The 27,253-nt window shown below is 35.9% G+C and overlaps 1 protein-coding gene across 2 annotated transcripts in view; it reads left to right on the top strand.

Annotated features, from left to right (window-relative positions):
- The window catches only part of VPS50 (VPS50 subunit of EARP/GARPII complex), a gene marked incomplete at both ends in the record, with an annotated part of 129,250 nt that overhangs the window by 65,805 nt on the left and 36,192 nt on the right, over window positions 1–27,253 (top strand). For both annotated transcript variants that reach the window (XM_079711612.1, XM_079711611.1), the window contains 5 exons: window positions 1,988–2,082; window positions 2,412–2,510; window positions 18,207–18,297; window positions 21,035–21,211; window positions 24,013–24,131. In XM_079711612.1, the coding sequence (XP_079567738.1) occupies window positions 1,988–2,082; window positions 2,412–2,510; window positions 18,207–18,297; window positions 21,035–21,211; window positions 24,013–24,131 (581 nt within the window). The remainder of the gene's footprint in view (window positions 1–1,987; window positions 2,083–2,411; window positions 2,511–18,206; window positions 18,298–21,034; window positions 21,212–24,012; window positions 24,132–27,253) is intronic.

Genomic DNA, 27,253 nt, shown 5'->3' with positions numbered 1-27,253 from the left:
CGTTGTCTTTCAAGATTTTCTTTTTAGTCTTTAAATATTTGATACGTGAGAAGTGACAGTTTTAAAATGCTTATTATTTATTTCTTTTTACTATAGAAAATTAGGGTGGGAATATTTCTACTTTTTGTGAATTTGAGATTTTCTTTACAGCCTAATAAACCACCCACTTTTAAAGTTCTTCCTGGGGCATTTGAAAAATAAACATGTATTTCTTCTTTGTATTGGGAATTAGGTTCTCTTTGTAAATTAAAGCAGTTTATTATTTATATGTATTATTCTCATCTATATTCTTATTTGGTTGTGGTTTTCTTGGTCTGTGCTCTTCTGAGGGAGGAGTTTTAATCTTCCAGAATGATTGTTGTTTTGTCAGGTTTTTCTTTTATTTCTAACAGCTTTTGTTTTTATACTCAGATGCCATGTTGATGGATGATGCAATGCTAATAACCACTTTACTTACCCTCATTGTACATAATCCTCTTTATTAATTTAAAAAATAGCTCTTTTCTCCTTAGGCATTTTGCAGTGAATTCTAGTTTGCTTTATTATTACCATTGCTGTATTTATTTTGTTCATATTTTCCTGATAAATCCTTGACTATTCCTTTATTTTAAATGTTTTTCTATCATATTTTAGTTTTAAAAATAAAGATAATATGTAAAGTTCTTAGTATAATGCTTGACAAAAGTAAATAATCAGAAAACAGTAGTTTTTACTGCTGTTTATTAAGCTTTTATGTGTATATTAGCACTGTTTCTGATTTATTTTTCCTATTCCATTGACTTTTCTCTATATTGCTAGCATTTTTTGGTAGTTTTAAATATATTTAATATAGGTGGTACAAGTCCCCCATCATCCCTGATAACTTCATCCTTTCAAAGTGCTATTTTTAAAAAAGAGGTTATTGTCTACTTATTATTTCTAGTGAATTTTAGAATAATTGTTCAGAAGAAAAGTTTTTTTGTGTGTGTGATTTTGGTTAGAATTTCACTGTATCTCTACATTAACTTGGAGAAATTGACATATTTACAGTATTTAGTCACGTATTCAGTCCCTTAACTCTCAATTTATGGAAATTTCTTTTGTATCCCATTAGAATTGTTAGTTTTTTGTTATAGGTCTGATAGCTCTTATTAAAATTATTCCTAAGTATATTGTATTTTCAATATTTGTTTTAAATGAAATCTCTCCATTTTTAGGTACTTCAGCCAGGTATACATGAAAACTATAAATTTTTATATACTGTACTTAAACACTTCACACAATCATCTTATTCTAATTATTTTTGAATTGATAATTTTGGGGTTTCTAGCTTACTGAACCATGCCCAAATAATGATGATTTTTATCAGTATATCTAGTATGAGGATATAATTCTTATCTTGCATGTGTGTGTGTATTAGTAGTGATGATTGTGTTCTGTACTTTTTTTTAAAATTAATTTATTTATTTTTGGTTGCATTGGGTCTTTGTTGCTGCGCGGGCCTTCTCTAGTTGCAGTGAGCGGGGGCTACTCTTCGTTGCGGTGCGTGGGCTTCTCACTGCGGTGGCTTCTCTTGTTGCGGAGCACGGGCTCTAGGCGTGTGGGCTTCAGTAGTTGTGGCACGCGGGCTCAGTAGTTGTGGCTCACGGGCTCTAGAGCGCAGGCTCACTAGTTGTGGTGCACGGGTTTAGTTGCTCCGTGGCATGTGGGATCTTCCTGGACCAGGGCTCGAACCCGTGTCCCCTGCATTGGCAGGCGGATTCTTAACCACTGCGCCACCAGGGAAGCCCCAAGTCTATACTATTTTTATATCTGATGTTCATGGAATTGTCTCTATGATATCACCCTAAATATGTTGACTATTAGCCTAACTAGATATTTTTTTATCAAGTTAAGAATCTATTCCTGTCTCATTTTAATGTGTAACTATACAAAAAATGGTTCTGAGAACTTATTTTCTATATTTTGGATTTACTTGAAATATTTATTTATTGTTTTTTTTTTATAGGATGTTCAGCTAAAAGTAAAAACCTACTTGCTTGGAACTGATTTGTCTATATTCAAATATGATGACTTCATCTTTGTTTTGGATATAATCAGCAGGTAGTGTTTGAGATCTTGTCTTATTCTTTAGTTTGATTCATTGAACCATGATAATCAATGAAGTCATGAATCACTGAGTTGTATAACGTAATGGAAGTAAAGATAATTGAGCATTCATAGTCTAATTTCTGCTAGGTTTATGTGTGAGTGTGTTTAAATGTTTCTGCCCTTTGCATGTTGTAAACTGTAATGAATGTGATCTTCAGAATTTCTTCAAACATCCAAATTTTTATGATTTGTTACCTTTGAATAAAGATGACCTGTACTTCTCTTTTTTCCCTATAATAAACATGTTGCTGAAATTTACATAAATCATTCTGTCCAACTAGGTTGATGCAAGTTGGAGAAGAATTCTGTGGTAGCAAGTCTGAAGTTTTGCAAGAGTCTATTAGAAAACAAAGTGTCAATTATTTTAAGAACTACCATAGGTAAGAACTCTAATAAAATATGAATAGACTTATTTAGGTAGTGAGAATACCTTTGTCTAATGCTTAACCTTATAGTGTTAATTGGTTTAAAATAATTACTTTTGAATTTGAAAGACTATCTTCTTTGTAGCTTTTTTTAGGATGGTTAAGGATTTTTTTGCCAAAAATATCATAGAGTATTCTGATTACTTATTTTTTGTAAATTTCAATATGTGTTTTGTCTTGAGGGGCTTAAAATACTGAACTGACTTCTGTATGGGTGGAAGATGATTATTACATTAGGGATCCCCAGAAGAATTTGGCCCCTATTCTCTACCTGCATATACGGTGTGAGCTAGTAAGGAAGTTAAATCAGTAGCGGCAGCACTCAGTGAGCGGGGGATGCTTGAAACTGTGTGCCATTTAGGAGTAAAAAGGCTTTCAGAGAACAGGGCATGATAATCAGAATGTAGCTACAAAGCCAAGATTTTGTACTACATTGCTTTGCAAAACAATCACTACTAACTTTAAAAAGGGTGCCTAGGAATGGTTTTGGGAGTGGAAGAAGGTAGGAAAGAATGTTTATATAGCAATGTGTTTGTATGCTTAAAGCAGCGTTAAATTGAGAGAGAGACTATTTATTAGACCTTTCTTCATATAAGCTGGACCCTATGCTGTACACCTTATATACATTTTATCATTTGAATTGAGTTACAGCTCACTTTTTATTCTGCATTTTTACTTTTTAAAATTAAGTTTTGATTTTGTTGTTATTTGCTGCTGGGGAGAGTTGGGATTTGAAATTCTCCTTTCTCTCCTTGTTCATAGTCAACCCCTGGTCACAGGGATATGTGCTATGTCAGAAGAGAGGTTACTGGATGTGAAACCATTGACTAATTTATTATTAAATATATTTAAGTACACATTTTCTGTCTTAATTGTAAACTATTAAGTATTTGTTTTGAAAGTATATTTAAGTTGATTCTGTACCAAAGCAGAGCCTTTGAGTTTCACAATTGAATGAAGAGAATGTTTAAAAAATAAAAAAATTTTTTTAATTGATTAAACCTCAGGAAAACAGTGGTAAGGGAACAACATGAAACCCTAACACTACCTTAATTTATAACTTCCTTTTCTGTTAAAACTTAAGCCCTGTTAAAACAGAAGGCTTGGCCTGTATACATTGCTGTCCAAAATGAGAGGGGCCTTATACTCACAGTTGGGAAAGGATAAAGAACTATGAAGGAGCTAGGAACTTCACTTACCCTATCAGAATGCAGGCATTGCTGGATGTCCATTTCTCAAAGATTGCTTTATATCCAACAAGACAACTGGGGTGTCTTTTGATGTTCATTGTGACTGCAAGATGTGTGTAATACAAAAACATGGATTTATTTAATGGTTTGCATTCTGCATTCCATTTTACTTACTGTCAAAAGGTGTCTGTCATCTGTGGCCACCAGGAAAGGGCATTTCTAGACTCTGACTATGATGGATATTCCTTACAAAAGTTCACCTTGATGAAATTAGAAAATACAGAAATGAATTATTGTTTCCAAAACACTCAATATTTTAATGGACTTTTCTTGTTAGAAACATTTGTGAAACTTGTTTCCCATTGAGGAGGCTGTATTGTATTGTTAGAAGGAGAGCAGGACTGGGAAATGGTAAACTCGGGCTCTTACCACATTTTTGCCACCTGCCATCTCTCTGTCATTGGACAAATCATTTAACCCCTCTGAGATATGGTTCTATCTATCAATCGTAAAATGAGGTGGCTGGACTAAAAGGTCTCCCAAAGTATTACCTGCAGATCTTTCCCTTTTTTCTTGCTGCATTGTGTATTATAAAAATTGGAATAGGTTAAAAAAAAGTAAAGATGTAATCTTTCTTTGTAGTATTCTTCTCTTTTCCCAGTGTTTAAACCAGTCTTGCTCATATACTGCCTGTAGTCATTCTCTCTCCAACAGCTGCCATTTGGGAAATTATAATGAAATCACTTGGTAAAGTTGGTGCCAACCATCAGTGTGTTCTGAAGTACATCTGTTTCTTTATAAAGCAAGATAAACTTGACAGGCAGTTTAGAAATGATGCCAATGTATATATATTGAGTTGACGAAAGTCATTACATTAGCCAGTGATGAACCTAAATCTACTAAATTCCGATTTAATATATCCTTCACCAAATCATATTACATAAATACCGAAAAATACCATGAAACATGGTGAAATATAGATCATCTGTTTCAATTTTGTTAGTGTTTAAATATGCTTACAATTTGTTTCATGGTCCTCTACTGCCAAGTAGAGCTCTTGAGAATAAAGAAATTCTTGAACCGAATTACTCTTATTTTACAGTCCATTTAGGTTGTTGGTTTGAAGATGTAAGCATAATAAAAAGGTGAAAGTAGAAGCATTTTACTCTTTGGCAGAACATCTGTTTATAAAATGTACCCATGTTGCTTGTGGAAGTTGTATTAAAGCTTGTGTGCCATTATCTTTTTCTAGGGCAAAGCTGGATGAGCGTGTGAGGGAACACAGTCTCTGTCATCTGTCAGTGTAAATTCTTATCTTTCAAAGATATATTTTATTCTCCCAGGTTTCGTTATGTTCTAAGTTTGTATACACCCAGTGCTGTCATTCTTCTGCCAGATGTTGCAGAATTCCCCAAAGCACAAATAATCTAATTTGAACAGTAACGACAGAGAAATTATGTAGCAGTGTGCTATTGCCAAAACATTCTATTTAACAAGTACCTTTTAATTTTAATTACTTTAGTATTTAGAGCATATAAATGTTTTCAATGATCCTAAAGGTGCACTGACTAATGTCAGAAGAGGGGAAAGGTCACCTATCCTTTTAGGGAGAAAAGTCTCTCCTTGCCTTTTAAGGTTTAAGTTTATTAAGGTTTGGTTTATTCCTTAAGTGTCTTTAAAATGTGTGTTTCTAGGGTCAGTTTTATTATCCATATACTTATCTTTGTTTTCTGTCTGACTCAAATGATTTAATCATCTCTTCTGTTTTTGAATACTGGGCCTGACATCTTCTAGAACTGACCTGCCAGCATGTGTTGCACCCCTACCCCTAATCCCCCGCCCATATATCCTCTGCCAAATAAGTTGTTTTGGTTAAGGCTTCAGGGAGAGTAGTAAGTAAGTTACCAATAATTTTAGTTGTTTTATAGGAGATCTCATAAAGAGGTTTTTTTTTTAAAAAAAGAAAAACCTAACCTATAATAGCTTCAATTTATGAGTGTCCACGGATATATTTTCCTAGTATTGCTTTGTAACAAACTGTCCTGAAACTTACAGGCTTAAAACAACCATCATCTTATCATTATTACATGTATTCTGTGAGTCAGGAATAATTCAGGCAGGGATCAACTGATTCTTCTGCTCCTCATAGCACTGACTGAGGTGACTAAGCAGTACTCAGCTGGTGGAACGCTTGCGTAGCAGGTTCAAGACGGCTTCACTTGCACCTTGGTGGAGATGGCTGGAAGGGTGTACAGCTGGGTTGGTTAGTCAACATGCCTTCATGTGGCCACTCCAGTATGGTGATCTCAGGGTGGTTGACTTCTTATGTGGCAGCTGGCTTCCCACAGGACTAGAGTTCCAAGAGAACCACACAGAGGCTGCATGACCTTTTCTGATATAGGCTCAGGAGACATGCAGTCCTTCTACCATATTCCTTTGAATACAGGCTTGTCGTAAGGCTGGTCCAGACTCAAGAGGAGGGAAATTAGACTTTTTCTTTTGATTGGGGAGTGGTAAGGTCGTGTCATAGAAGAGCATGTGTGTGGGATAGGAGGTATTGTTGCAGCTCTCTTTGATATATTCCTTGGGAAAATAAGGAGAAATGCTTTCAGAAAATAATTTTTTTTGGACTTGGTGATAATGGTGCCAATAAGTTAAATTTATTTTTAATATGTCAAGTGTTTTACTGAAAATTTATGTAAAAGTACAACTATTTTCCATCTCTAAACTATACAAGAGGGCTTAAATTTTGGACTTAAAATGAGAACAAAAGGAACAATGTCTTCATAATATATATCTCTTACTTTACACTACTCCCTCTTCTGTATATATGTACATACACATAAATACACAATAATAATGGGTAGGCAACTATTAAACTCCTCTTAGTAAATACAGTTGTTACTGATTTCTAATTTTCTTCCTGCTGGTAAAGAGTCTGGGGCAGTGTGGTGTTATCCATGGCCTCTAATGTGTTACTCACTAGCTTCATGGCTTGTGTGATTTTAACCAAATTTTTTACTTCTCTGAACATCAAATTCCTTCTCTTTAAAGTGTATAAAGGCTTATATTAGATACTCTACCTTCTTTAAACCTTGTGCTTTTATCATTTGTTTTTGGAACTTACATTTTATTGCTTCAAGTCTTTTATTAGGTTAAGTAAAAGATCTGTGTTTCACACAGTTCTAATTCACTAACACTTTTCCTTTAACTTGTAGGTCAATATATTTGAGACACATTGTAGATCGGTTATTATCTCCTTCACTATATTTGCACTTTAAAATCTCTTTAATTTTATTTTGATTGTACGTATTTTTTTGTATACCAGAGAAGGTTTTTTGTGTCCTGCTTGTGTGTTGTTTCTAAAGATGCAGGTGGCACCCAGAGTGCTTAAAGTAATAATTGGGACTGCTTTTCACATAACTATGATTATAGGCAGTTCTGTTATTCAATATCTGATTACAGTTTGTACCTTACATACTCATTGCTTTTTCATCATAACTGCCATCTTTTTTGTGTATTACAGCAAAATAGAAGAAAGGAAATAAAATGCAAATCTTTCAATTTGTGTAAAATGTTCTTGGGGAAAGAGATGCAAAGGAAGTTTTCTTTGACTCTATTGAATCAATTTGGATAATATTAACCAACATCATTTACAGTAAAAAAAAAAAAAAAAAAAGTAAATTTTTGCCTTTGACTATTGTTTCCAACCATGTTGCAGTGAAAAGAACAAGATTTGGAAATCAGGGCCCCTGTCTCTGCTGTCTACTGCTTGTGACCTTGTGACCCTTCACAAGTGGATTAATGTTTCCTTGGGCCATTTGTGGCCTTATCTTAATGGACCTGCCCTTTATTGCAGACAATTTGGGGAGGGTAGTGAGTAGATTATTACAGTTTTTTCTTTTGAAAAACTTTATTAAATCATAATTCACATAATTCACATAATTCATATGTATGCATATCTTATTGTACAACTCTATGAATTTTTCACATATATGTACACCACATAAACTGCCCGGATTAAGATATGGAACTTTTCCAATATCCTGGAACAAGGTATAAGGTGTATCCCTTGTACCTTTTCTTGGTCAGTAGCCTCCTCAGAGGTAACTGCTATTCTTCTGTCACCATTGACTAGTCATGCCCGTTTTGAACATTATGTAAATATTGTAGTTTTATAAATGTTGTTCTGAATTGTATTGCTTTTTATTTTAAATTTCTTGTTTCTTACACACACACACACACACACACACACACACACGTTGATTTAGTTAGTATATTGACCTTGGATTCCTATGATCTGGTGGTTAAATTAGCATTTTATTAAATCTAATAGTTTGGAAATTCTTTTGAATTGTTTATACAATATGTCAAATGTGAATAATGAATGTGAATATATATTTCTTTCTAATCTTTGTATTGGTTAGGAGTTCTGGTACAATGTTGAATAGAAGTGCCAACAAGGGACATCCTTTCATTCAGTACTTTATGATATTTGTATGATATTTGTGGTAGGTTTTTGTAGATACTCTACATCAGATTAAAGAAATTCCTAAGAGACAGTCAACTTTAAGGCAAGAAATATTGGTAAAAGTAAAGGGGATACTTCATAATTATGATAGATTGTTAAGAAGATATAATAATCCTAAATTTGTATATTCCTACTAAAATAAATTTGAAATATATAAAGCAAAAGTATTCAGACTAAAAGGAGAAATAGACAAATTGATAATCATAGTTGGGAAATTTTATGTGCCACTTTCAGTAATTGGTAATATAAGCAGACAAAAAAATCAGTAAGGATATATGTTTGACCAACATATTAGTAAAATTTGCCTAATTGATATAGGTATATTGGTATATGTATGTTTATACATGTGTATATATATTACAACACTTGACAGCTGAAGAATTCTTTTTTTTTTAAGAGCAGAAGGAAAGTTTATCAAAATCAATGAACTGCTGGGCCCTAAAGCAAGTCCTAAAAAAAAAAAGTCAAAAGATTGAAATCATAGAGAGCATATTCTCTGACCACAGTGGAATTAAACTACAAATAAATAACAGAGAGATAACGAGAAAACCTGCCAGGTTTTTGAAATTAACCTATTTTCAGTGTTAAAGAAGAAATCATATTGGGAATTAGAAATTATTTTAAAATGAATGACAATAAAAGTATGATATAAAAATTGTGAGATATAGCTAAAGCAGAAGGGGGAATTTTTAGCTTTAAATGCATTTTTTGGTAAAGAAGAATGTTTGAAAATCAGTGCACTGAACTTCCATTTCAAGAAGTTAAAAAAAATGACAGCAAATTAAACCTAAAGAAATAGAGGGAAGATAATTACAAGAGCAGGAATCAATGAAAGAGAAAGTAAATGTATAATAAAAATCTACAATGCTACTTAGCAAGACTGAGCAAGAAAAAGAAACACAGATTATATCAGCAGTTAAAAAGAAGGTACCTATACATCTTAAGACATTAAAAATAAAACAAAATGATATAAACTTTATGCTGATAAAGTTGATAATTTAGATTGAAAAGAACGAATTCCTTGTACATATTTAATAAGCTGATAAAATAAAACATAGAAAATCTGAATAATCCTGTATCTTTAAAGAAATTGAATCTTTGCTTCAAAGCATTTCCATAAAGAATCTCCAGGCCTGCTGCTGTCACTGGTCAATTTAGCTAAATATTTAAGGCAGAAGTAATATCAATATAAACTCTTTCAGAGAACAGAAAAGGACAGAATGCTTTATAACTTATTTTATGAGGCCTTCATAGCACTGATACCAAAACATAACAAGTATGTTACAAAAAAAAAAATTACAGGCTACTACCTCATAAGAACATAAGTGTAAAAATCCTGAACAAAAGATTGGCATATTACATCCAGTGATATCTATTTTTTTTTTTTTTTTTTTTTTTTTTTTTTTTTTTTTTTTGCATTACGTGGGCTTCTCACTGCTGTGGCCTCTCCCGTTGCAGAGCACAGGCTCTGGACGCGCAGGCCCAGTAGCCATGGCTCACGGGCCTAGCCGCTCCGCGGCATGTGGGATCCTCCCAGACCGGGGCACGAACCCGCGTCCCCTGCATCGGCAGGCGGACTCTCAACCACTGCGCCACCAGGGAAGCCCCCAGTGATATCTAAAAACAACAATACAGGGCTTCCCTGGTGGCGCAGTGGTTGAGAGTCCGCCTGCCGATGCAGGGGACGTGGGTTCGTGCCCTGATCCGGGAGGATCCCACATGCCGGCTAGGCCCGTGAGCCATGGCTGCTGAGCCTGCGCGTCTGGAGCCTGTGTTCCACAACGGGAGAGGCCACAACAGTGAGAGGCCCGCATACCGCAAAAAATAAAAAAATAAAAACAACAATACATCATGAACAGGCAGGGTTTATTGCAGGAAAACAAGGATGGCTAAACATTTTTAAAATTAATAAATTTAATTTACTAATTAACAGCTACAGGAAAAACACCACATTGATCATTTAAACAGATGAAGAAAAAAATTTTGATGAAAATTCCACCCTAGTTACTGATTTTAAGAAATCATGTCTGTAATTTTTACTTTCAATCTAGTTTTGCTTCTGACCTAATTTTAATTTCAATCTTATATGTAAAGTATGCCTCTTATAAACAGCATGTAGTCTTTTTTTGTTTTCATGTTTTAAAATCCAATCTGATGATTTTTGTGGGTTTTTTTGTTTTGTTTTTTTCATCTTTATTGGAGTATAATTGCTTTACAATGGTGTGTTAGTTTCTGCTTTATAACAAAGTGAATCAGTTATACATATACATATGTTCCCATATCTCTTGCCTCTTGCATCTCCCTCCCTCCCACCCTCCCTATCCCACCCCTCCAGGCGGTCACAAAGCACCGAGCTGATCTCCCTGTGCTATGAGGCTGCTTCCCACTAGCTATCTGTTTTATGTTTGGTAGTGTATATATGTCCATGCCACTCTCTCACTTTGTCACAGCTTACCCTTCCCCCTCCCCATATCCTCAAGTCCATTCTCTACTAGGTCTGTGTCTTTATTCCTGTCTTACCCCTAGGTTCTTCATGACATTTTTTCTTCTTAAATTCCATATATATATGTGTTAGCATACGGTATTTGTATTTCTCTTTCTGACTTACTTCACTCTGTATGACAGACTCTAGGTCTATCCACCTCATTACAAATAGCTCAATTTCATTTCTTTTTATGGCTGAGTAATATTCCATTGTATATATGTGCCACATCTTCTTTATCCATTCATCCGATGATGGACACTTAGGTTGTTTCCATGTCCTGGCTATTGTAAATAGAGCTGCAGTGAACATTTTGGTACATGACTCTTTTTGAATTATGGTTTTCTCAGGGTATATGCCCAGTAGTGGGATTGCTGGGTCATATGGTAGTTCTATTTTTAGTTTTTTAAGGAACCTCCATACTGTTCTCCATAATGGCTACCAATTCACATTCCCACCAGCAGTGCAAGAGTGTTCCCTTTTCTCCACACCCTCTCCAGCATTTATTGTTTCTAGATTTCTTGATGATGGCCATTCTGACTGGTGTGAGATGATATCTCATTGTAGTTTTGATTTGCATTTCTCTAATGATTAATGATGTTGAGCATTCTTTTATGTGTTTGTTGGCAGTCTGTATATCTTCTTTGGAGAAATGTCTGTTTAGGTCTTCTGCCCATTTTTGGATTGGGTTGTTTGTTTTTTTGTTATTGAGCTGCATGAGCTGCTTATAAATTTTGGAGATTAATCCTTTGTCAGTTGCTTCATTTGCAAATATTTTCTCCCATTCTGAGGGTTGTCTTTTGGTCTTGTTTATGGTTTCCTTTGCTGTGCAAAAGCTTTGAAGTTTCATTAGGTCCCACTTGTTTATTTTTGTCTTTAGTTCCATTTCTCTAGGAGGTGGGTCAAAAAGGATCTTGCTGTGATTTATGTCATAGAGTGTTCTGCCTATGTTTTCCTGTAAGAGTTTGATAGTTTCTGGCCTTACATTTAGGTCTTTAATCCATTTTGAGCTTATTTTTGTGTATGGTGTTAGGGAGTGATCTAATCTCGTACTTTTACATGTCCCTGTCCAGTTTTCCCAGCACCACTTATTGAAGAGGCTGTCCTTTCTCCACTGTACATTCCTGCCTCCTTTATCAAAGATAAGGTGACCATATGTGCGTGGGTTTATCTCTGGGCTTTCTGTCCTGTTCCATTGATCTATCTTTCTGTTTTTGTGCCAGTACCATACTGTCTTGATTACTGTAGCTTTGTAGTACAGTCTGAGGTCAGGGAGCCTGATTCGTCCAGCTCCGTTTTTCATTCTCAAGATTGCTTTGGCTATTCGGGGTCTTTTGTGTTTCCATACAAATTGTGAAATTTTTTGTTCTAGTTCTGTGAAAAATGCCAGTGGTAGTTTGATAGGGATTGCATTGAATCTGTAGATTGCTTTGGGTAGTAGAGTCATTTTCACAATGTTGATTCTTCCAATCCAAGAACATGGTATATCTCTCCATCTATTTGTATTATCTTTAATTTCTTTCATCAGTGTCTTATAATTTTTTGCATACAGGTCTTTTGTCTCCTTAGGTAGGTTTATTCCTAGATATTTTATTCTTTTTGCTGCAGTGGTAAATGGGAGTATTTTCTTGATTTCACATTCAGATTTTTCATCATTAGTATATAGGAATGCCAGAGATTTCTGTGCATTAATTTTGTATCCTGCTACTTTACCAAATTCTTTGATTAGCTCTAGTAGTTTTCTGGTAGCATTAGGATTCTCTATGTATAGTATCATGTCATCTGCAAACAGCGACAGCTTTACTTGTTCTTTTCCAATTTGGATTCCTTTTATTTCCTTTTCTTCTCTGATTGCTGTGGCTAAAACTTCCAAAACTAGGTTGAATAAGAGTGGTGAGAGTGGGCAGCCTTGTCTTGTTCCTGATCTTAGTGGAAATGGTTTCAGTTTTTCACCATTGAGGACAATGTTGGCTGTGGGTTTGTCATATATGGCCTTTATTATGTTGAGGAAAGTTCCCTCTATGCCTACTTTCTGCAGGGTTTTTATCATAAATGGGTGTTGAATTTTGTCAAAAGCTTTTTCTGCATCTATTGAGATGATCATATGGTTTTTCTCCTTCAGTTTGTTAATACGGTGTATCATGTTGACTGATTGGCATATATTGAAGAATCCTTGCATTCCTGGAATAAACCCCACTTAATCATGGTGTATGATCCTTTTAATGTGCTGTTGGATTCTGTTTGCTAGTATTTTGTTGAGGATTTTTGCATCTATGTTCATCAGTCATATTGGCCTGTAGTTTTCTTTCTTTGTGACATCCTTGTCTGGTTTTGGTATCAAGGTGATGGTGGCCTCATAGAATGAGTTTGGGAGTGTTCCTCCCTCTGCTATATTTTGGAAGAGTTTGAGAAGGATAGGTGTTAGCTCTTCTCTAAATGTTTGATAGAATTCGCCTGTGAAGCCATCTGGTCCTGGGCTTTTGTTTGTTGGAAGATTTTTAATCACAGTTACAATTTCAGTGCTTGTGATTGGTCTGTTCATATTTTCTATTTCTTCCTGGTTCAGTCTGGGAAGGTTGTGCATTTCTAAGAATTTGTCCATTTCTTCCAGGTTGTCCATTTTATTGGCATAGAGTTGCTTGTAGTAATCTCTCATGATCCTTTGTATTTCTGCAGTGTCAGTTGTTACTTCTCCCTTTTCAGTTCTAATTCTATTGATTTGAGTCTTCTCCCTTTTTTTCCTGATGAGTCTGGGTAATGGTTTATCAATTTTGTTTATCTTCTCAAAGAACCAGCTTTTAGTTTTATTGATCTTTGCTATTGTTTTCTTCATTTCTTTTTCATTTATTTCTGATCTGATTTTTATGATTTCTTTCCTTCTGCTAACTTTGGGGTGTTTTTGTTCTTCTTTCTCTAATTGCTTTAGGTGCAAGATTAGGTTGTTTATTCGAGATGTTTCCTGTTTCTTAAGGTGGGATTGTATTGCTATAAACTTCCATCTTAGAACTGCTTTTGCTGCATCCCATAGGTTTTGGGTCATCGTTTCTCCATTGTCATTTGTTTCTAGGTATTTTTTGATTTCCTCTTTGATTTCTTCAGTGATCACTTCGTTATTAAGTAGTGTATTGTTTAGCCTCCATGTGTTTGTATTTTTTACAGCTCTTTTCCTGTAATTGATATCTAGTCTCATAGCGTTGTGGTTGGAAAAGATACTTGATACGATTTCAAGTTTCTTAAATTTACCAAGGCTTGATTTGTGACCCAAGATATGATTTATCTTGGAGAATGTTCCATGAGCACTTGAGAAAAATGTGTATTCTGTTCTTTTTAGTTGAAATGTCCTATAAATATCAATTAAGTCCATCTTGTTTAATGTATCATTTAAAGCTTGTGTTTCCTTATTTATTTTCATTTTGGATGATCTGTCCATTGGTGAAAGTGGGGTGTTAAAGTCCCCCACTATGAATGTGTTACTGTCGATTTTCCCTTTTATGGCTGTTAGTATTTGCCTTATGTATTGAGGTGCTCCTATGTTGGGTGCATAAATATTTACAATTGTTATATCTTCTTCTTGGATCGATCCCTTGATCATTATGTAGTGTCCTTCTTTGTCTCTTCTAGTAGTCTTTATTTTAAAGTCTATTTTGTCTGATATGAGAATTGCTACTCCAGATTTCTTTTGATTTCCATTTGCATGGAATATCTTTTTCCATCCCCTCACTTTCAGTCTGTATGTGTCTCTAGGTCTGAAGTGGGTCTCTTGTAGACAGCATATATATGGGTCTTGTTTTTTTATCCATTCAGCCACTCTGTGTCTTTTGGTGGGAGCATTTAGTCCAGTTACATTTAAGGTAATTATCAGTATGTATGTTCCTATTCCCATTTTCTTAATTGTTTTGGGTTCGTTATTGTAGGTCTTTTCCTTCTGTTGTGTTTCTTGCCTAGAGAAGTTCCTTTAGCATTTGTTGTAAAGCTGGTTTGGTGGCGCTGAACTCTCTCAGCTTTTGCTTGTCTGTAAACATTTTAATTTCTCCATCAAATCTGAATGAGATCCTTGCTGGAGAGAGTAATCTTGGTTGCAGGTTTTTCTCCTTCATCACTTTAAATATGTCCTGCCACTCCCTTCTGGCTTGCAGAGTTTCTGCTGAAAGATCAGCTGTTAATCTTATGGGGATTCCCTTGTGTGTTATTTGTTGTTTTTCCCTTGCTGCTTTTAATATGTTTTCTTTGTATTTAATTTTTGACAGTTTGATTAATATGTGTTTTGGCGTATTTCTCCTTGGATGTATCCTGTATGGGACTCTCTGTGCCTCCTGGACTTGATTAACTATTTCCTTTCCCATATTAGGGAAGTTTTCAACTATAATCTCTTTAAATATTTTCTCAGTCCCTTTCTTTTTCTCTTCTTCTTCTGGAAGCCCTATAATTCGAATGTTGGTGCGTTTAATGTTGTCCCAGAGGTCTCTGAGACTGTCCTCAGTTCTTTTCATTGTTTTTTCTGTCTTCTGCTCTGCAGTAGTTATTTCCACTATTTTATCTTCCACATCACTTATCCGTTCTTCTGCCTCAGTTATTCTGCTATTGATCCCATCTAGAGTATTTTTAATTTCATTTCTTGTGTTTCTAATCATTGCTTGATTCATCTTTAGTTCTTCTAGGTCCTCGTTAAGTGTTTCTTGCATTTTGTCTATTCTGTTTCCAAGATTTTGGATCATCTATTCTGAGTTCTTTTTCAGGTAGACTGCCTATTTCTTCTTCATTTGTTAGGTCTGGTGGGTTTTTATCTTGCGCCTTCTCCTGCTGTGTGTTTTTCTGTCTTCTCATTTTGCTTATCTTACTGTGTTTCGGGTCTCCTTTTTGCAGGCTGCAGGTTCGTAGTTCCCGTTGTTTTTGGTGTCTGTCCCCAGTGGCTAAGGTTGGTTCAATGGGTTGTGTAGGCTTCCTGGTGGAGGGGACTAGTGCCTGTGTTCTGGTGGATGAGGCTGGATCTTGTCTTTCTGGTGGGCAGGTCCATGTCTGGTAGTGTGTTTTGGGGTGTCTGTGGACTTTTTATGATTTTAGGCAGCCTCTCTGCTAATGGGTGGTGTCGTGTTCCTGTCTTTCTAGTTGTTTGTCATAGGGTGTCCAGCACTGTAGCTTGCTGGTCGTTGAGTGAAGCTGGGTGCTGGTGTTGAGATGGCGATCTCTGGAAGATTTTCGCTGTTTGATATTATGTGGAGCTGGGAGGTCTCTTGTGGATCAGTGTCCTGAAGTTGGCTCTCCCACCTCAGAGGCACAGCACTGACTCCTGACTGCAGCACCAAGAACGTTTCATGCACACGGCTCCTCAATTTGGGATGATTCGTTGTCTATTCATGTATTCCACAGATGCAGGGTACATCAAGTTGATTGTGGAGCTTTAATCCGCTGCTTCTGAGGCTGCTGGGAGCGATTTCCCTTTCTCTTCTTTGTTCTCACAGCTCCCGTGTCCCAGCTTTGGATTTGTCCCCGCCTCTGCGTGTAGGTCGCAGGAGGGTGTCTGTTCTTCGCTCAGACAGGACAGGGTTAAAGGAGCAGCCCCTTCAGGGACTCTGGCTCACTCAGGCCGGGGGGATGGAGGGGTACGGAGTGCGGGGTGAGCCTGCAGCGGCAGAGGCCGGCGTGACGTTGCACCAGCCCGAGGCGCGCCGTGAGCTCTCCCGGGGAAGCCGTCCGTGGATCCCGGGACCCCGGCAGTGACGGGCTGCACAGGCTCCCCGGAAGGGGGGCGTGGACAGTGACCTGCGCTTGCACACAGGCCTCTTGGCGGTGTCAGCAGCAGCCCCAGCGTCCCACGCCCGTCTTTGGGGTCCGCGCTTTCAGCCACGGCTCGCGCCCATCTCTGTAGCTCCCTTAAGCAGCGCTCTTAATCCCCTCTCCTCGCGCACCCGGAAACAAAGAGGGAAGAAAAAGTCTCTTGCCTCATTGGCAGGTCCAGACTTTTTCCCGGACTCCCTCACGGCTAGCTTGGCGCATTAGCCCCTTCAGGCTGTGTTCACGCCGCCAGCCCCAGTCCTCTCCCTGCGCTCTGACCGAAGCCCGAGCCTCAGCTCCCGGCCCTGCCCGCCCCGGCAGCCGAGCAGACAAGCCTCTAGGGCTTATGAGTGCCGGTCGGCAGCGATCCTCTGTGTGGGAATCTCTCCGCTTTGCCCTCCGCACCCCTGTTGCTGCGCTCTCCTCCGTGACTCGGAAGCTTTCCTCCTCCGTCACCCGCAGTCTCCACCTGCGAAGGGGCTTCCTAGTGTGTGGAAACCTTTCCTCCTTCACGGCTCCCTCCCACTGGTGCAGGTCCCGTCCCTATCCTTTTGTGTCTGTTTATTCTTTTTTCTTTTGCCCTACCCAGGTACGTGGGGAGTTTCTTGCCTTTTGGGAGGTCTGATGTCTTCTGACAGCGTTCAGTGGGTGTTCTGTAGGAGTTGTTCCACGTGTAGCTGTATTTCTGGTGTATCTGTGGGGAGGAAAGTGATCTCCACATCTTACTCTTCCGCCATCTTTCTCTTTTTTATTTTTATTATTACAGTGCTTTAAAATGTTCATTTCTGTCCATTTTGTGCATCTTTTTCTCTATTTTATTTAACTTATTTATAGTAGTTATCTTAAAGTCCTTGTCTGTTAACTCTAATATTTGGAGCAATTTCTGCTTTTCACAGATTTTACCATTTATTCCCTCTTTACTTTAGAACCTGTGGATTTAAAAAAATCTAGATTTTGTTTTTAGCTTGATTTTGGTAACAACAATGAGGCTTGTAGGAAGAAGGAAGAATAGGGCAGACCCTGGCCCTTTGTTTCCTGGGTTAACAGGAAGGATTTGTTTTTCTGGAATTGCTCATATAATGTACTGATTACTCAGGAGAGACAGTAAGAGCAATAGCGTTAAAGAAAGAAGGAATCAGTGTGACATGTGACTACTTGCTAATTTAAGTGCCATACTTGCTAATTTAATTGGTAAATGCTGTGTGGAGATAGATAGGCCCTGAGCTAAAATATATTTAGATAAGTGATAATCAATTTGATCTTTTGGCTTAGTAAGAATGATTAAGATCTATGCTTTTTAGCATAAAACATTTATTAGCGTTTGTGGTTTTATAAACCCTATAAATTATTTCTTGTTTTTTTTGGCACTAATAGCTAAGGATGTCTTAAGTACATGAGTTGGTGAGTAGCTTTTAGTTTAGTCCCTTAAGAAAAATATCATTTCCTATGCATTCATTATTTTTGCAATATAGTAAAAATATTCTGAGTTTAGTAAATATTTGTGGTGATGATAAGATATTAACAAGTATGTAAAAGTAAATGTGTTTATTGCGTTGGTCTGATGGATTTTCAAAGTTGATTATGATCATGATGATAACTATAATAGTTTTGTTATATTAATTCTTGTGTGCAGTGTACTTTTCTTATTTTTTGGAGTATTCATTTCTTTTTTTAAGAACACGGCTTGATGAACTGAGAATGTTTCTAGAAAATGAGACCTGGGAACTTTGTCCTGTTAAGTCAAATTTCAGCATCTTGCAACTTCACGTAAGTTTAAGAGCAAATAAATCAGTCTTTTATGTAGTCATCTTTAAAAGCAAACCATATATATGGAAACATTTATAAAATAATTAAATTAAGAAATAGTGCCTTTCCTTTTTTCCTTAAAAGTGATTAATAATAAGCCTCTTTTACAGGGTGATACTTGAATGGATGTCATAATCTGTCTCTTTTTACAAATTCATTTTATACACTTGAAAACTCCTTTGCCTGAAAAGAGTCACAATTAACATAATTTGTTTTCTTTAGATTTCAGAAGAGGGTCTACTGCTTCATTTAAATTTTGCAGAAAAATCAGTTATATTTTGATGGTCTTTAATGAAAATGCTTATATTTGCAGAATATTTGTCATCTCTTAAAGGGTCTAATAGGTTCTGAATTTATGCTGCAACTCATAAATTTGTCTGTAATGAGAAAATGCCTCAGAGATAAAAGAGGCACTTATAAAAAAAACAACAACTAAGTTTTATTAGTTAATTGATTCCTTGAATCCTATAATGTAATATGTGAAAATATCTTTATTTTTTTTTCTCTTGGTTGAAACATATTATAGATAAATATTTCTTGTGTGGTAGACCATGTCCTATCTGACAAATATCAAATATCAGAATAGAGTATATAAATTTAGATCCCTGTTTAGAAAGTTGAGTGTGTAGTTTTTGCCTTTAGAAGAAATGGCTTTCTAGAAAGAATTTTCTTATTCCTGGATAAATGTAAAGAATACATGATTAAAAGTTTTTTTAGGGCTTCCCTGGTGGCGCAGTGGTTGGGAGTCCGCCTGCCGATGCAGGGGACAGGGGTTCGTGCCCCAGTCCGGGAGGATCCCCCATGCCGCGGAGCGGCTGGGCCCGTGAGCCGTGGCCGCTGGGCCTGCGCGTCCAGAGCCCGTGCTCCGCAGCGGGAGGGGCCACAGCAGTGAGAGGCCCACGTACTGCAAAAAAAAAAAAAAAAGTTTTTTTAAAGGGACAGTGTTTATGCTCATATTGTATAATAGCTTACTTCTCATCCAGGTTTATCATATTGCTTTCCTAATGTGGAAATATTAAATACACTGAAACATGTTGATTAATAAATGCTTTAAAGACAATGAAATTAACATTAATTTTAACATTATTTAGAGTTATTAAATTAAGATGATTTCTTGACATTATTTAGAATTCCAGCATTGATTTTAGAATCTCTATTTAAATACTTTTATTTGAATTCGTATTTAACCATCAATTTGTGTGTGTGTGTGTGTGTGTGTGGTGCATGTGTATATAAACTTGCTGTAATTAGAAAATGACTTTTTTACAAGGTACGTTGAAACATTTCCATCCAAGTGAGCATTATATCCTTTAAAGTGGTTACCTTGAAGTTTCAGTTATGTAAGATGAGTAAGTTCTAGAGATCTATGGTACAACATTTTGCCTGTAGTTAACAATACTGTACTGTGCACTTAAAATTTTTTTAATGGTAGATCTCACGTTGTAACCACAGTGGGGGAAAAAAGTAATTACATTGAAAACTATTTACAGCTGAGATAGTGTTCATTTGACACAAGTATTCCTGTAGATTTTGTTTTAAAAAATTTTTGTCTTATTAATTTATAGTCACCCCTTGTTTAGAATTTTAAAAATAATGGCCTGATTTTTAAGCATTATTGTGGATCTGATTTAATGTATAGCTGCAATTTAAAAAGAAAATAAACACATCATTTGAAACTTAGTAAACCAACGTAATTTTAAAGAAGATTATCTCTGAATATGAAAAATCTTAAATTGGGAAATAATATTAAAATGATTAGAAGGTATAAGAAAAATGTGTACTAAATTTTTGTTAAAAATCATTAAATCAAGAGTTTTGTAATTCAGAAGAACTTTAGCCATTATTCTATCTCTTCCTCTCATTAGCTGTATAATCTTGAACTTGGACCTGAATCCCTCTGGACTGCCTCAGTTTCCTCATCTGAGAAGTGTGTGATTTGGACTGGGTGCTATAACTCTGTAGCTTTAGTATTTGTGATTCTTTGATCTAGATCAACCCTTTCATTTTACAGATGAGGAAATGGAGGCATAGGGAATCAGGGGACATTCCCAATATTATATAGGAAGTTAATGGAATATAATGGATTAAAGTCAATCTAGGACTAGAAGATGTATCATCTGACCTCAGCATGTATTTGTGTTGTCTGCTTCTTTGTATATGAAGAAAAATAAATGAAAGTTTATAGACATCAATATAACAAAGAAAGGTATATCTTTTATGCTTGGATTTCAATGTATTCACGTAGAGTATCTCAAATGGTGCAAGCTATTTGACTTAACAACAATTAGTTTTTATGAATGACTTTATTAAAACTGTACTCTACTAGGACTTTTGCTGTTATGTAAAAATTTTTAGAATTATCATTCAAATTGAAGTTATTTAAAAAAATTTTCTGTGCAGTTCCATAAAGTAAGCCAAAAGCAGCTTGATGCAGGTAACACTGTTTTAAGTGACATCAGCGTGACTGAGTTGTCTTTAGGAAAACCTTTGAACGTGTATGTCCAAGTTTGTGCTTTCAGATAACTTGCAAGATTTAAAAATGAATAACCTAAAATAAAAAAAAGAATAGCCTAAAAAATAGGATTGTTTTCTTTACTAACTACATCTGCATTGATGGAATATGTTTATGTACTTGAATTTTATTGTTGTTGCTAAAAGGGATCTGGCTCCTTTTTTTTTTTTTTTTTTAAATGTCTAGGAATTTAAATTCATGGAACAGTCACGTTCCCCATCAGTTTCACCCAGTAAGCAGCCATCCTCAACTTCCTCAAAAATGGTAACCTTGTTTGAGCAGTACTGTAGTGGTGGGAATCCATTTGAAATTCAGGCTGACCACAAAGATGAAGAAACAGAAGACGTCCTGGCTTCTAATGGGGTATGTGGTGTTTTAAAAAATACTGTGGAACATTAGTGGGATTTTCTTATTGAGCGTGTTGTACCCAATGAGCAAGGTAATTGACTAGATTTATTCATACTTTTACCACCCACCTTCCTACCTATATACTTAGACACCTGTAATACTACTTGTACAGGTAATGAATGGCTTTCCAGTATGCTTTGTTGACATTGTCCTTTTGAATGATAAGTTTTGCCTTTATGTTTATTTTATGTTATTATTAGATTACTTTATGCTCTTACCAGATTACTAATTGAGTAGGAGCATAATTTATTCACCGCATAGTTATATGATTTATTGGATAGACAGATGTATGAAGGAATAGATCATCTGCACTTTTTTCTCAACGCCACTTGTTGGGTAACTAAGGAAGTCATTTTGTTCCATGTCCCCTTAACTGAAACAGGGTAATGTCTTGTTTAATTACCTGGCAGGGATATTTTGAGGATTTAGGAATACAGTGTTTTAACAGCACTCTGAGCAGCTCAAAAAACAATATAAACTAGAAGTAGTGTGAGTTAATGGAAAGGTTTGCAGGCAGATGAATGAATATGACCTTTATTATTGATTAACTGTGTGGATCTTGGCAAGTTATTGTGATTTTGTGACCCTCAGTTTCCCCATATTTACAATGAGGAAATACTTACTTCACAGTTACCTATAGGGCGTTTTTACAAGTATTTAATTTCCAGAGGGACTAGGTATAATTTTTATTTTAGATTTGATGAAGTTGAAGTGAAAACTGTTTGGGTTTGACAAAAATCTGTTGATTTGTCTCCATATTTTTGGTTTGTTTTTGTTATTAAGTGAAGATATAATTTAAAAAATATTGTCATGAAAATATACCACTATCATGTTTTATCATGAAGTAGAAGTTATTCCATAGAGAACCATATTTAAAATTATAATTTAGTGATTCTTTGTGACATTTTGCCTCTATAAAGTAGACTAAACTGAAAGGAATTAAGTCATTCCAATATTTTTGAAATAATATATCCCTCTGCACTGGTGATTTGTTAATTTAAATCTTGCATAACATTTGATTCTCATTATTTCTGGCAGTTGTGTTCAATAAAGTAAGCACGAACTCTGAATTAACAAATACAGAACCGTTGTTCTTAAGCAAAATATGGGATTAAGTATCTGCAAGCCTCTGGTCACAACATTTTCACCAACTGGTCAATACACAACCTTGTTTTACGTGTGTTTTTCCTTAAAGACACCTAATTTAATATTAGTGTTGATTCATTAACATTGAACACATGACCAACAGCACTGTAACTCATGCTTGAGTGAAGCTTATCTAACATACGTATTTTTACCTTAAGGCACATTACAGTCTTCTCGCACTTGGGAGCACTAGACAGCACTTTAGTACTATGATTGGGGGGCATTCTGAACAGTGAAATCACCAGCAAAAAGTACAAAAATTTTAAGAATGTGACACTAAATAGACTTTGAAAAGGGCACTTGTTTACAGCAGGAGGGCTGAAATAAGAAGGTAGAGTGTTGCTTGCTCTTAGCTGGGAACATGTATGTAGGGTGACTCAAAAGTGTTTGCCACTCCACATGGCACACATCCGTGAATGACCAAGCAGTGTCATGAAGTATTGATGTTGGGGTTACAAATTTTATCGAGTAGGGAAATCTGCAAATAAAGAATCCTTGAAAATGAGGATCTGTTGTACTGTGGAACTGACCCTAGTTTGTGTAGAACACCTTTCTGAATGTCACCAGGATCACATTGTGTACAAGTGGGGGAGAATGTCTCTAATGTTTGTTTGTAGTTATTAATGTGTGATCTAATCTTCACAGGTACAGCATAGGTCCTGAGGGTCAGGGTCCACATCTTAAAACAGCCTGTCATAATGCTTTAGACTCTTAAAAAATAGTTGTTGAATTAGGGGGCTGACTTCTTCCCTTATTGTCATTATACTGGTCTCCTCAACTGGCATATGGGGACAAAACTTCCTCATAGAATTGTTTTGAAGATTCAGTGAGACAATTTATGGAAGCACTTAGCCCAGTACTTGTTTGAAACTCAATAAATGTTAGCCATTATTTAATCATATTAGTTTATAATACTAATCAGCAATGATGATGGTGATACTGCCACTGCTTCCTTTGTTGTGCATGGACTCCACTGTCTTCTCCCATGCCGGCACTGGGCCATGGTGCCAAAAAGATGATGAAAAGGCACTCTTCCTCTCAAGAGAAAATCCACCATTTTTGTCCTTGCTCTCAGTAGTCCATAGGTGCTAAGCCTAATTTTCTAAGTTGCCCTTGGAATTAAATCTCATCATAATGAATTAGATAGAATATTAGCATGTGTGTTTTGCTTATTAAGCTGACTTAATGCTTCCAGAGTACCAGAATTGTATTCTCAAGCTTTTTATAATGAACTAGCAAAATGGAAATAAATAGGATGAAACCACTTGAAGGAAGAGTTTTTTTAATCAAGTAAACACTCTTTTCCTGTTCTAAGGTCTAGTGGGGTATGTGTTTGTTTTCATTTGTTTATATGGAGATTCTTTTGGGCATTTATAAGCTTTTGAAATATAATGTTTGTATTTTCTTTTGAGCTGGTTAAGGTAGGATGATGAAGAAGAAAATGGAAAGTTAATATGATTCTTGATGGCAAAATTAAAGCTCAGTTATTAAGAACTTTCATCCATAATGTACTTCTTATAAAATTGGATACTTTTTTACTGTGTTGAAAGACTCCAAGAAAGGTTGGTTCTTCGTACCCATTGTTGAATAATATACTGTGTTCTTTTCAGTATGAATCTGATGAACAAGAAAAAAGTGCCTATCAGGAGTATGACAGTGACAGTGATGTTCCTGAGGAACTAAAACAAGATTATGTTGATGAGCAGACAGGCGATGCTCCTGTGAAAAGGTACTTATTCTTGGAATTTATGATATTTCTCATTTTATGTTCCACGTTTAACATACAGGATTTACTTGAAAGGTTAAGAAAAAAAACTCAAAAATTAAACTTTTCTTTTGGTTATAGTGTCATGTGACAGAAGTTAATTTTTTTTTTTAACATCTTTATTGGAGTATAGTTGCTTTACAATGGTGTGTTAGTTTCTGCCTTATAACAAAGTGAATCAGCTATACATATACATATGTCCCCATATCCCCTCCCTCTTGCATTTCCCTCCCACCCTCCCTATCCCACCCCTCTAGGTGGTCACAGAGCACCAAGCTGATCTCCCTGTGCTATGCAGCTGCTTCCCACTAGCTATCTATTTTACATTTGGTAGTGTATATATGTCCATGCCACTCTCTCACTTCGCCCCAGCTTCCCCTTCCCCCTCCCCGTGTCCTCAAGTCCATTCTCTATGTCTGCGTCTTTATTCCTGTCCTGCCCCTAGGTTCTTCAGAACCATTTTGTTTTGTTTTGTTTCCATATATATGTGTTAGCATATGGTATTTATTTTTCTCTTTCTGACTTCACTCTGTATGACAGTCTCTAGGTCCATCCACCTCACTACAGATACCTCAGTTTCATTTCTTTTTATGGCTGAGTAATAGTCCATTGTATATATGTGCCACATCTTCTTTATCCATTCATCTGTTGATGGACACTTAGGTTGCTTCCATGTCCCGGCTATTGTAAATAGAGCTGCAGTGAACATTGTGGTACATGACTCTCAGCAATCCCACTACTGGGCACATACCCTGAGAAGTTAATGTAGTTTAAAAATGATTCCTGAAAGGCTAAAAATGTAGTTTTTTTGATAATGGGCATAACCCAAGAGCTCTTTAGAGATCAGTGGTTTTTGCAGATAAACAAACTTTTGATTTATAGAATCAGTGCCGCCTTTGGAGGCGGTTTATGCTTCACATAGATCAATTTATGTTTCACATTGATTTCCTTTTTCTCGAGGAAAATAGTCATTTGTTTTGTATGTGGCTTTGCTGCCTCAATCTAGTAAATACAGAAAAATCTTCCCAATGTCATTGATATTTGCTATTTGAGCCTTCTATTAAGGTTCTTTTTCTTGTACTTGAGTTTTGTTTTATGATAAACTGTCTTCTTCAAAAACTATGATAACTGTATAAGAATTTTTGTCACCTTCTTTAAATTGGGCCTGATTCTGATTTGTGAGTGAGGTAGTTTCATGACTATCAGATATTGAGTGACCACAAATATACTTTATTTTTAATGATAGATTTAAGTATACTCTTCCCTACCCTTTACCCGCAAAGTATCTAGTGAATACTTGATTGATTTGACATCCTGATTGATATAATCTCTCACCTCAAAAGTGAACAACTCATATAATTGGGGATATTTTAATTGGGGAAATTTGTTTCCATTGGTTTACACAAATATATAGTATTTAATTATCTACATCTGTGATCCATTATGAACTGAATAGAACTATTTTGTTGGACTTTTTCATTAGATGTTTTGAGTATGTTTTTACTAAAAGAAAAGGTCTAATTAAGTTGAAGTGAACAAACGCCTGCCACTATATGTGTATGTCCTCGCATTCTTTGTAGGGTTATGCAGCCTCTTAAACTGTCGTTAACCTACCCCTAAGAAATATACACAATGTAAACTACTGATTGCAGTTAACCAGTTGACTGTTATATCAATTCCAACTTCTAAGTGTCTCTTGAATTTATCAAAATTTCTTGTATTTCACTGCTACCATCCTAGTTCATGCAGAAATCTCTGGGCCAGATTATTGAATCAGCCTCCTTACCGTGGCTTCCCATTTCCAGTCTTAACCCTTTCTAATCTGTTCTTGGATACAAATTTAGATTTTTCTTTTATATACAGATTTGATCATGTCATTTTCCTGGTTAAAATGTTTAATGGCTCACCACTGCATTTAAGATACGGTTCATACTCGTTACAATCATGAGGTTCAATTCCTTTCAGTGATCTGGCCTTTACTTACCTCCTTCCTTATCACATTTCCCTCTGCCCACTCATTCTCCAGCCTACCACTGTCAACTCCTTGTGCTTCTCTAAGCGTACTCTGTTCTCTTACTTCTGATCTTATTACATGTTGTCCCCTTTTTTTCTGTACTTACCATATAACTTCTACTTTTTCTTTGAATCTAGTGCTGCCCCCCAACCCCAGGCTTTACCATTATACTTTATGCCTAATTCAGATTCTAAGGAAGGTATTTTTCATATTTGTAGGTCTGAAATCAGGATGCTTGGTACAGTTGATGTATAATTTTCCTAGAACATGTTTTTAAGTGACATAGCTTCTTTTTTGTTTATTATTTTATTTATTTGTTTTTTATTGAAGTATAGTTGATTTACAATATTGTGTTTTCAGTGTACAGCAAAGTGATTTGCTTATACATATATGTGTATATATATTCTTTTTAAAAATTCTTTTCCATTATAGTTTATTATAAGGTGTTGAATATAGTTCCCCATGCTATACAGTAAATGCCTGTTGTTTATCTATTTTATATCTATTTTTATGCATCTGTTAATCCCACACTCCCAGTTTATCCCCCGCTACTTCTCCGTTGGTAACCATAAGTTTGTTTTCTATGTCTGTGAGTCTGTTTCTGTTTTGTAAATATGTTCATTTGTACTATGTTTTAGATCCCACATATAAGTGATATCATATAATATTTGTCTTTGACTTACTTCACTTAGTGTGATAATCTCTAGGCCCATCCATGTTGCTGCAAATGGCATTATTTCATTCTTTTTTATGGCTGAGTAATATTCCATTGTATATATACACCACATCTTCTTTGTCTACTCATCTGTTGATGGACACTTAAGTTGCTTCGATGTCTTGGCTGTTGTAAATAATGCCACTGTTAACATTTGGGGTGCATGTATCTTTTTGAATTAGAGCTTTTGGCTTTTCTGGGTGTATGCCCAGTAGTGGGATTGCTGGATCATGTGGTAACTCCAGTTTTAGTTTTTTAAGGACCCTCCATACTGCTCTCCATAGTGACTGTATCAATTTACATTCCCACCAACAGTGCAAGAGGCTTCCCTTTTCTCCACACCCTCTCCAGCATTTA

Source organism: Hyperoodon ampullatus (genome assembly GCF_949752795.1).
Source record: "Hyperoodon ampullatus genome assembly, chromosome: 9".
Classification (NCBI taxonomy): Eukaryota; Metazoa; Chordata; class Mammalia; order Artiodactyla; family Ziphiidae; genus Hyperoodon; species Hyperoodon ampullatus.
This window is presented reverse-complemented; position numbering and strand designations above follow the sequence as displayed.